This window comes from Pseudophryne corroboree, chromosome 4, assembly GCF_028390025.1.
Source record: "Pseudophryne corroboree isolate aPseCor3 chromosome 4, aPseCor3.hap2, whole genome shotgun sequence".
NCBI lineage: Eukaryota > Metazoa > Chordata > Amphibia > Anura > Myobatrachidae > Pseudophryne > Pseudophryne corroboree.
In genome coordinates this window covers 696,997,816-697,009,845 of record NC_086447.1, presented here as the reverse complement: position 1 = coordinate 697,009,845, position 12,030 = coordinate 696,997,816, and the positions used below count along the sequence as shown (strand labels likewise).

General features: G+C 44.1%; 1 protein-coding gene across 3 annotated transcripts in view; it reads right to left on the bottom strand.

The window, feature by feature from the left end:
- Positions 1-12,030, bottom strand: part of UTRN (utrophin) — a 1,167,552-nt gene that overhangs the window by 968,828 nt on the left and 186,694 nt on the right. For all 3 annotated transcript variants that reach the window (XM_063917938.1, XM_063917937.1, XM_063917939.1), the window contains one exon: positions 822-899. In XM_063917938.1, coding sequence (XP_063774008.1) covers positions 822-899 — 78 coding nt within the window. The remainder of the gene's footprint in view (positions 1-821; positions 900-12,030) is intronic.

The following is a 12,030-nucleotide window of genomic DNA, read 5'->3' as shown; positions in this document are numbered from 1 at the left end:
AACTTTGTGTATTAAACAAAGTTTGTGTACATTAAGCCATCAAAAAGCAAAGGTTTCACTATTTCACTCTCACTCAAAAAAGTCCGTATTTCGGAATATTCCGTATTTCGGAATATATGGATATGGGATACTCAACCTGTATATATATATAGGCACACAGGGCCTTATTCAGATCCAGACGCAGCCACGCATCTGTATGCAGCGGCTGCATCGAGGGTCTGCGCAGCGCACCGGCCGCAGGAAGAATACAGACGCAAGGTGTCTGACAGTGGCGGTCGTCGACACAGTGTTTAATGGGTGCGGTCTGGACAATGCACGTGTGTCAGGACAATTTTTGGGGCAGCTGCATGACACCTCACGCAGCTACTCCCAAGAAAAACAATAGCGCCGGACCACCTGCCAGTGCAGCCAGGCAGGTGACGTCCTCTAATAGATGCATTTGCAATTAAATTTCAAACGCATTGCGAGGCGGCGCCACACACATGCTGGGGGCCTTGCCCTGTGCTGGGCGGCCCCCAGCATGTGAGTAGATAGATGCAGATCTTGCTGCAGAAGCAAGATGCATCCATCTCTGAATAACCCCCACAGAATGGTAATGCACTTTTTTACATGTGTTTTTGTAACTTGTGACTCTAAAATATTAAACAGAACTAAAAAAAAAAACTTAAAAAACTTTAAAATAAAGTCTCTTAATGACAAAAACAATTATGAAGGGACATCAGGTTAGATACAACTGTATCACTGTACATTCTAAACAATATAAACCAAAAATAAAATAAAATCACAAAATAGGTTTCTATTAATCCCTGGGGGAAACTTACATTATTTTGATGCAAAATTTGGAGTACTCTGTTGACATTATGTAAAGCATGAACTCTTGTAGATCCACGTTCCTTGGGCTGAAGTAAAAAAAAAAAAAAAAAAAGATAAAATAACCACTGTGGAACAAAATTTTAAAAAATGTGCACACCCCCCATCCAAAATCTGCAGAGAGAGAGAAATCAAAGAAACACACTTTTTTAAGATAAACTTTAATTACCAAAAACTTACCACAAGCCTCATACACTACTTTACACAGAAAATATTACTCTTGATTAGTCATATTCCAAATAGAAAAAAATAAGAATTTACTTACCGATAATTCTATTTCTCGTAGTCCGTAGTGGATGCTGGGAACTCCGTAAGGACCATGGGGAATAGCGGCTCCGCAGGAGACTGGGCACATCTAAAGAAAGCTTTAGGACTATCTGGTGTGCACTGGCTCCTCCCCCTATGACCCTCCTCCAAGCCTCAGTTAGGATACTGTGCCCGGACGAGCGTACACAATAAGGAAGGATTTTGAATCCCGGGTAAGACTCATACCAGCCACACCAATCACACCGTACAACTTGTGATATGATACCCAGTTAACAGCATGATAACAGAGGAGCCTCTGAATAGATGGCTCACAACAAGAACCCGATTAGTTAACAATAACTATGTACAAGTATTGCAGACAATCCGCACTTGGGATGGGCGCCCAGCATCCACTACGGACTACGAGAAATAGAATTATCGGTAAGTAAATTCTTATTTTCTCTGACGTCCTAGTGGATGCTGGGAACTCCGTAAGGACCATGGGGATTATACCAAAGCTCCCAAACGGGCGGGAGAGTGCGGATGACTCTGCAGCACCGAATGAGAGAACTCCAGGTCCTCCTCAGCCAGGGTATCAAATTCGTAGAATTTTGCAAACGTGTTTGCCCCTGACCAAGTAGCTGCTCGGCAAAGTTGTAAAGCCGAGACCCCTCGGGCAGCCGCCCAAGATGAGCCCACCGTCCTTGTGGAATGGGCTTTTATTGATTTAGGCTGCGGTAATCCTACCGCAGAATGCGCCAGCTGAATAGTGCTACAAATCCAGCGCGCAATAGACTGCTTAGAAGCAGGAGCACCCAGCTTGTTGGGTGCCATCAGGATAAACAGCGAGTCAGTTTTCCTGACTCCAGCCGTCCTGGAAAAATACAATTTTCAGGGCCCTGACTACGTCCAGCAACTTGGAATCCTCCAAGTCCCCAGTAGCCGCAGGCACCACAATAGGTTGGTTCAAGTGAAAACCTGAGACCACCTTTGGGAGAAACTGAGGACGAGTCCTCAACTCTGCCCTATCCATACAGAAAATCAGATAAGGCCTTTTACATGACAAAGCCGCCAATTCTGACACACGCCTGGCCAAGGCCAACAGCATGACCACTTTCCACGCGAGATACTTTAGCTCCATGGTTTTAAGTGGCTCAACCAATGCGACTTTAGGAAATCCAACACCACGTTGAGATCCAAAAAGTGCCACAGGTGGCACAAAAGGAGGCTGAATATGTAGTACTCCTTTAACCAAAGTCTGAACTTCAGGCAGTGAAGCCAGTTTTTTCTGGAAGAAAATCGACAGAGCCGAAATCTGGACCTTGATGGACCCCAATTTGAGGCCCAAACGTCACCCCTGCTTGCAGGAAGTGCAGGAATCGACATAGTTGAAATTCCTCCGTCGGGGCCTTCATGGCCTCCCACCAAGCAACAAATTTTGGCCAAACGCGGCGATAATGTCTTGCGGTGACATCCTTCCTGGCTATGATCAGGGTAGGGATGACTTCCTTCGGAATACCCTTTTCCTTTAGGATCCGGTGTTCTACCGCCATGCCGTCAAACGCAGCCGCGGTAAGTCTTGGAACAGACAGGGTCCCTGCTGCAGCAGGTCTTGTCTGAGCGGCAGAGGCCAAGGGTCCTCTGCCAGCATCTCTTGAAGTTCCGGGTACCAAGCTCTTCATGGCCAATCCGGAACCCCGAGTATGGTTTTCACTCCTCGCCTTCTTATTATTCTCAGTACCTTGGGTATGAGAGGTAGAGGAGGAGACACATAAACCGACTGGTACACCCACGGTGTCACTAGAGCGTCCCCAGCGATCGCCTGAGGGTCCCTTGACCTGGCGCAATATCTTTTCAACTTCTTGTTGAGGCGGGACGCCATCATGTCCACCCGTGGTCATTCCCAACGGTTTACCCGCATTTGGAAAACTTCTGGATGAAGTCCCCATTCTCCTGGGTGTAGGTCGCCCATCGGAGAATCCTTGTGGCTTCTGCCATCGCCATCTTGCTTCTTGTGCCGCCCTGTCTGTTTACATGGGCGACCGCCGTGATGTCGTCTGATTGGATCAGTACCGGCTGGTTCTGAAGCAGGGGCCTTGCTTGGCTTAGGGCATTGTAAATGGCCCTTAGCTGCAGAATATTTATGTGAAGCGAAATCTCCTTGGAAATTTCTTCCCTGTGTGACTGCACCCCAGCCCCGAAGGCTGGCATCCGTGGTCACCAGGACCCAGTCCTGTATTCCGAATCTGCGGCCCACTAGTAGATGAGCCCTCTGCAGCCACCACAGCAGCAACACCCTGTTTCTTGCTGACAGGGTTATCCGCTGTTGTATCTGTACATGGGACCCGGACCATTAGTCCCACAGGTCCCACTGGAACGTCCTTGCGTGGAGTCTTCCGAATGGAATTATGCTTCGTACGAAGCTACCATTTTTCCCAGGACTCGTGTGCATTGATGTACCGACACCTGTCCTGGTTTTAGGATGTCTCTGACTAGAGATGACAACTCCTCGGCTTTTTCCACTGGAAGAAACACTCTTTTCTGGTCTGCGATCAGAAACATTCCCAGGAACAGAAGACGTGTCGTCGGGACCAGCTGTGACTTTGGAATATTGAGAATCCAGTCGTGCTGTTGTAGCACTTCCCGAGAGAGTGCTACCCCCACTACCAACTGTTCTTTGGACCTCGCCTTTATCAGGAGATCGTCCAAGTACGGGATAATAAAAACTTCCTTCTTGCGAAGGAGTATCATCACTTCGGCCATTACTTAGGTAAAGACCTTCGGTGCCGTGGACAACTCCAACGGCCGCGTCTGGAACTGATAGTGACAGTCCTGTACCACATATCTGAGGTACTCCTGGTGAGGGGGGTAAATGGGGACATGCAGGTACGCATCCTTGATGTCCAGGGAGACCCTGTAATCCCCCTCGTCCAGGCTCGTAATAACCGCCCTGAGCGATTCCATCTTGAACTTGAATCTTCTGATATAAAAGTTCAAGTATTTTAATTTCAAGATGGGTCTCACCGAACCGTTGCGGTACCACTACCACTGTGGAATAGTAACCCCTTCCTTGCTGAAGGAGGGGCACCTTGACAATCACTTGTTGTGATTATAGTGTTGAATATCCACCAACACCGTCTCCGTGGCAGAGGGAGGTGCCGGTAAGGCAGATTTTAGGAAACGGCGGGGGGAAGAACGTCTCGAACTCCAGCCTGTCCCCTGAGATACTACTTGAAGGACCCAGGGATCCATGTGAGAGAGCCCACTGTCCGCTGAAATATCTGAGACGGGCCCCCACCGTACCCGGGTCCGCCTGAGCAGCCCCAGCACCATGCTGTGGACCTACCGGACGCAGGGAGGACTTCTGCTCTTGGGAACTAGCTGTGTGTTGCAGCTTTTTCCTCTACCTTTGCCTCTCGGCAGAAAGGATGAGCCTCTAGCCCTCTTGCTTTTCTGGGGTCGAAAAGGACTGTACTTGATGATACGGTGCTTTCTTTTGTTGTGGGGTAGCCTGTGGCAAAAAAATTAATTTCCCAGCAGTAGCTGTGGAAACGAGGTCTGAAAAACTATCCCCAAACAGTTTTACCCCCTTATAGGGCAACTTCCATGTGCCGATTCGAGTCGGCATCGCCTGACCATTGCCAAGTCCATAACCCCCGTCTGGCGGCAATGGACCTAGTGCTTATTTTTTATGCCAGCCGGCAAATATCCCTCTGTGCATCACGCATGTATAAGACCACGTCTTTTATATGCTCTATTTTCAGCAAAATATTGTCCCTATCCATAGTTATTTTCCGACAGGGAATCTGACCACGCAGCGGGAGCACTGCACATCCATGCCGAAGCAACGGCTGGTCGCAATATAATGCCCTAGTGTGTGACCATATCTTATAGGGTAACCTCCTGCTTTCTATCAGCAGGTTCCTTCAGGGCGGCCGTACCCGGAGACGGTAGTGCCACCTTTTCTGATAAGCGTGTAAGCGCTGTATCTACCCTATGGGGTGTTTCCCCGCGTGACCTATCCTCTGGCGGGAAAGAGTACGCTGCCAATAACCGTTGTAGAAATTATCAATTTCTTACCGGGGGAAGACCACTCTTCCTCACACACCTCATTTAATTTCTCAGATGCAGGAAAAACTACTAATAGTTTTCTCTCACCAAACACAATACCCTTTTATGTGGTACCTGGGGTATAATCATAAATGTGTAATACATTTTTCATTGTCTCAATCCTGTAACGGGTGGACCTATTTGGAGGGTACACCAGTCTCATCGATGTCGACACTGGAGTCAGTATCCGTGTCGACATCTGTGTCTGTTATCTGAGGTAGCGGGCGATTTTAGAGCCCCCCATGACATTTGAGACGCTGGAACAGGCACAAGCTGAGTAGCCGGCTGTTCCGTGTCGTCGACCTTTTATGTAAGGAGTTGAATCTTTCACGTAATCCTTCCATAAGTTCAACCACACCGGTGTCGACCCCGCAGGGGGTGACAACATATTTACAGGCATTCGCTCCGCCTCCACCTCATTATCCTCCACATACCTGTCGACACAGCCGTACCGACACACAGCACACACACAGGGAATGCTCTGATAGAGGACAGGACCCCACAAAGCCCTTTGGGGAGACAGAGGGAGAGTATGCCAGCACACACCAGGGCGCTATATATCACAGGGATAGCACCTATAAAAAAGTGTTTTCCCTTATAGCTGCATATATATTGTATACTGCGCCTAAATTGTGCCCCCCCCCTCTCTTTTTAACCCTTTCTGTAGTGTATTAACTGCAGGGGAGAGCCAGGGAGCTTCCCTCCAACGGAGCTGTGAGGGAAAAATGGCGCCAGTGTGCTGAAGGAGATAGCTCCGCCCCTTTTTCGCAGACTTTTCTCCCGCATTTTTATGGAATCTGGCAGGGGTTAATATACATCCATATAGCCCTGGGGGTTATATGTGATGTATTTTTGCCAGCCAAGGTGTTTATATTGCTGCTCAGGGCGCCCCCCCCCAGCGCCCTGCACCCTCAGTGACCGGAGTGTGTGGTGTGCATGAGGAGCAATGGCGCACAGCTGCAGTGCTGTGCGCTACCTTGGTGAAGACTGATGTCTTCTGCCGCCGATTTTCCGGACCTCTTCTTGCTTCTGGCTCTGTAAGGGGGCCGGCGGCGCGGCTCTGGGACCGGACTCCGAGGCTGGGCCTGTGTTCGGTCCCTCTGGAGCTAATGGTGTCCAGTAGCCTAAGAAGCCCAAGCTGGCTGCAAGCAGGCAGGTTCGCTTCTTCTCCCCTTAGTCCCTCGATGCAGTGAGCCTGTTGCCAGCAGGTCTCACTGAAAATAAAAAACCTAAAACTAACTTTTTCTAAGAAGCTCAGGAGAGCCTCCTAGATTGCACCCTGCTGGGTCGGGCACAAAAATCTAACTGAGGCTTGGAGGAGGGTCATAGGGGGAGGAGCCAGTGCACACCAGATAGTCCTAAAGCTTTCTTTAGATGTGCCCAGTCTCCTGCGGAGCCGCTATTCCCCATGGTCCTTACGGAGTTCCCAGCATCCACTAGGACGTCAGAGAAAATAAATTAATAAATCCTAAAAAAATAAGATCCAGGCAATATGATCGACTGATGCGACATTATTATAGTAAGGGTACTCTGAACTCCCCTTCACCAGCCAGCCAATCACAAGCGTTTAACCTTTGTGGACACTTGTGATTGGCAGATTATTCCAAGTTGGAAATATGGGTACAAGTTTAAATTGTCAGACTGGCGATGGGGGAGTTCTAGTTACTTCTGTCTATGACAATTTTGTGTCAACTGTTTATAGTGCATGGGTTTGTTATGAAAAGGGTTATTTCTCCATTTGGACTATGATTGATCAATAAGGAAGAAAAGTAGATTTTATTTTCGATTTAAAAAGTGGTGCATAATCTTATCTCCCTGTAGTTTTTTTTTTCTTAATATACACTCATTTGGTATGATAGGCAGGAATCGTATGGCCTCTTGTTCATTATACTGACAAAGTTGCCAATTACATGGGTCTCACCAGTCCCCAAATACCAGATGGGTCATGAAGAGGTCTAACACTTTACAACGATGGGCTTGGAGCCTCTGAGAGGGCTTGGCGTCAGAGCCGGCCCTGACCAATATGATGCCCTAGGCAAGATTTTGGCTGGTGCCCCCTAGCACCACCGCTGGTTCCGCCTCTGACCTTGCACCTCTTTCCCAGAACCACCACCCCTCATCCATAGCAGTCCTTATTTTGGTGTTTGTACCCCCTATATTTTAAATAGGAACAGTTTGCACATTTGGCACACAGCCCAGAAAGGGGTGTGTTTTTGCTGGCAAGGGGCATGGCCACACAATAGTAACCCCAATTCCAATTACGCCACACAGTACTGCAACTTTATCCACATTTGATCATGCAATAGTGTCCATAATTCATATTAGATCCCACAGTAGTATCACTTTACCTTATAAACGTTACTCCTCACAGTAGAGCCCCTTATTCACATTATATCACACTGAATTGCTCCTTATTCACATTACACCCCACCCTATTGCTCTTTATTCACATTAGACGACACAGTAGTGCCCTTTCTATATGCAATGCCACATAGTAGAGCACCTTATACACATAATGCCTCACAGTAATGTCCCTTACACATATGAGACATATTATTAATGTCCTTATAAACATAATGTGCCTTACACATTATGACAACCTTTAATAATGCCCTTTTACACATAATGTCCCTTACACTTATGCTGCGCATTATTAATGCCCTTATAAACATAATGACACACATAGTGCCCCCTACACATTTGCTGCACATTATTAGTGCCCCTATACACATAATGACACACATACAGTAGTACCCTGTTACACATATGCCGCACATTATTAATGCCTTTATACACATAATGACACACAGAGCCCCTTACACATATGTTGCACATTTTTAATGCATTTTTACATAACACACATAATGCTCCTTACACATATTCCGAACACTACTGCACAACCAACCCACTCACATGCACACAGCACTCACACTGCCACTAACACTGTGACCTCTGCCTCTGCTTGGATACAGATGTGTCCTCATAAATCTTGCCTCAGTACTATCTTTGGGCACATGTTTTTAATGAAAATGCATCTTATTTCCATTGCTATGTGGCTAGGATGCACAAACAGGTGCTAGGATGCACAAAATTAAAATGATATGCGGCATGCCTATATTCTGTGTGTAGCATTTCATATGCAGATACAGCCACAGTCTCACACAGTATATAGGCATGCTGCATATCATTTTAATCAGCAGAAGCTGCTGATGCCCCTAGGCATATCAGATGCCCTAGGCAATTGCCTAGTTTGCCTATGCCTATGGCCGGCTCTGCTTGGCGTAATGTTTTTTTGTACTCACCAATAGCATTATGGGGCTGATTTCACTGCATACGGTTGGTCTCCCTATTATTGTGGGAATAAGGCACATTTGAGGAGTTGGGACAATGCTGCCCACTTTTTATTTGTTATAATTCGTTTTCTGTTTTACACCATTCACTCAGGTGAACTATTTTGTCTCAATAACAGCAAAGGACAACACCCAATATCAGCCTGGTGTAACCTATGCATAACTCAGGTACGTTTGCAGTGGTAATATACCTGCACCACCCTTTTACAATAATCTCACTCTGTAAAATGCCATTTCTTTGCTGCACTGCAATACGAGGATTACCTGTGTGCCTACTCTGCCCTTCGCTAGGGATAGCATCACTCTGTTCAACTCCTATGAGCCGCCGGAAGTCTAGACACCACTGCGCAAACTGAGGTACACAGCAGACCCACAGCTGCATTTATGTTACACAGCTGCTGTAATGCGCTTCACAAATGACCTTCAGAGACTTCCTTATTTTATTACATTTCAACGTGCAAATTACTTTTCAATCACATGGGTGGTACCAGACTGTACACTTTACGTACAGCTTACATCCTCACATATTTCCAATTTTGCAACGCGAAACCTTTAGGGACATTTTATCTACATCTGAAGCACTTTCATATGCTCAGAATACAATGCAAAATGCTGGGCCAAATATTTTGATGCAATCAGCAAAGATTCTCATCGTACTGCAGAAATCACTTTAGCAAGAGAAAACTTAGATGACGGGGAAGGAAATATCTTTTAATTAATTGTTACGTGTGCATGTATAATAAGGAAAGTGTGAGATTAAATCTATTATTATTTATTTATGCAAAGACAAAAAATGCACATCTGATAACAAAAAGACTTCTTGGATTGGGGCTAGTAACTCATATACTTTGTGTGTACAAGAGGTGTCACCAATACACACTGACTAGTACAGGGTATAAATACGGTATATACTGTATATAATGATATGATAAGTAATTTGAGAAATTGTGGCACTTAAGAATATGTAACATATGTGACTCCCAAAAGGAAGCAAACATATGAATGCATTCACATCAGTAATATTCACAAAGGCAATATTATTATGATCCTATAACTGGTTAAAGTTATTTGAAAAAAGCATGACGTGACCTTTATTGGCAACTCTTCATGTCACTTGGATGTTTCAAAGTGATGTTGCAGTGGGCATATGATGGAACAGCCAATAATCACATTATAGAAGAATTACTACATTTACACATATTTTACATGTGTAATTAACAAATTAGGCTCACTACATAGAACTCACACTTATGGTGAAGTGCATTTCACTGGCTAAGATAGTGGGCTATTGCAGGAGTGTAGCCAGAACTTTGTGGGACCCAAAGCAACATTTTGAAAAGGCGCCTGTCCCAATGCTTCTAGAGAGACACCTCTCCACAGCAGTTGTTAATTGTATGCCCCATAATAGTCCCTAGTTCATTTCTGAGCAATAGTAGTGCATTAGTTAATGTAATGTCCCACTGTAGGTCTGCCAGTACACAATATGCAACAGTATCCCCACTCACATTATAACAGAGTGTCACCACTTCATATTGTGACAGATTACAGTGTCCCAGTTCATATTATGTAACATTATAATGCCCTGCAGTTCATTCTATTCCAAATTACAATGAGCAGATCCATGGGCATAGCAAGATATATTGTAGGCCCCAAGGGAAATGTTTGTCAGGACCCCTATGTACCAGCAACGGTGAAAAATGTATAAAGCACATGTAACTTTGACAGGAAAGGTGGGCCCCTCTCAGCTCTGGGCCCCATAGCAGCTGCACTTCCTGCATCCATGGTAACTACCTTATTGGGTTCCCGTGTGATGGTAGAGTTGGTGTCTCTCAGGAGGAGGTCTAGTTCTACATTTTGGTTGTGGAGTACACTTTCAGTAAAGCTCTACCAGAAGAAGCATACATGTGTCTTTGCTATCTTTAAAACGGGTGTTTTACAAAATGTCGACATTCAGAATGTTAATACCAGAATGTCGGCATTCAGAATGTTGACATGAACAGATTTGTGGAGGTTGATAATCGGCATGTCGACAAGTGGCTTTCTATAGACTGATTAATAAACCGAACCACAACCCTAACCCCAAAATCTGCAAAACTTAGCCGTCAACATTTCAAATGCCGACATTAAAACACAGAAACAAAGAATTTTGATGGCAGATAAGAAGCACTTGTCCATCTAGTCTGCTCTATTATGACATTATGTCATTGCAGAAGTGTTAAATGTCAACATTCAGACCAAGTTGACATTCTGGTTTCAACATTATGTATACCTTTAAAACAGTTTTTAAGTGACTTTACAGAAAAGTTGTAGAAACATAGGGATAGCTTATTTTGTGTAGCAACTCATTTCCATAATTAATTTGAGACATATTATAGGCAGACGAGTAAATTACAAATCAAAACAGCATTATAAATACTGAATTAAAACACAAAGATTTGCTCCAAAAATTAAAGATGACTTTTCCTGTGCAGCAAGTTTTATCACTAAAACTGTATTACAGGTTGAGTATCCCATATCCAAATATTCCGAAATACGGAATATTCCGAAATACGGAATTTTTTGAGTGAGACTGAGATAATGAAAACTTTGTTTTCTGATGGCTCAATGTACACAAACTTTGTTTAATACACAAAGTTATTAAAAATATTGTATTAAATGACCTTCAGGCTGTGTGCATAAGGTGTATATGAAACATAAATGAATTGTGTGAATGTACACACACTTTGTTTAATATACAAATTTATAAAAAATATTGGCTAAAATTACCTACAGGCTGTGTGTATAAGGTGTATATGAAACATAAATGTATTCTGTGCTTAGACTTGGGTCCCATCGCCATGATATCTCATTATGGTATGCAATTATTCCAAAATACGGAAAAATCCCATATCCAAAATACCTCTGGTCCCAAGCATTTTGGATAAGGGAGACTCAACCTGTATTATTATTATTAATTATTATTATTATTATTATTATTATTATTACACATTATAATGTTTTAATGCAACTAAATTACTGTTTTTCAAATATGCTAGAGATCATTTATCTTTGTAAAGAAATTAAAAATGCTGGACTGGAAATTACGTAAACTAGAATAATTTGTTGTTACTAATGAAAGTAGGTAATCAATAATTTCAGTTTACTTTCCAATATAACATAGAAATAAAATCCCCCATACAATGACATAACCCCTTTCTGCCCAGGAAACTGACACCAAACAGCTTTGTTCTCAGATTGGGAAATACTGGCCCTTTCAGGACAGAAGATTGCCATGAGAAAGCTGGGATGCTGAGGGTATGTTTTCATGTAAATTCCATAGCTGTTGAAGCCTTCCTCTGCTGGTTAGTGTTATTTAAGATGAGGAAAAACCTGGATATCTACTACTTTTGCACAATGGAATATATAAATGAACAGATGTGATTTTTATTTTTTTCTGTGGCATGAATATTATTAT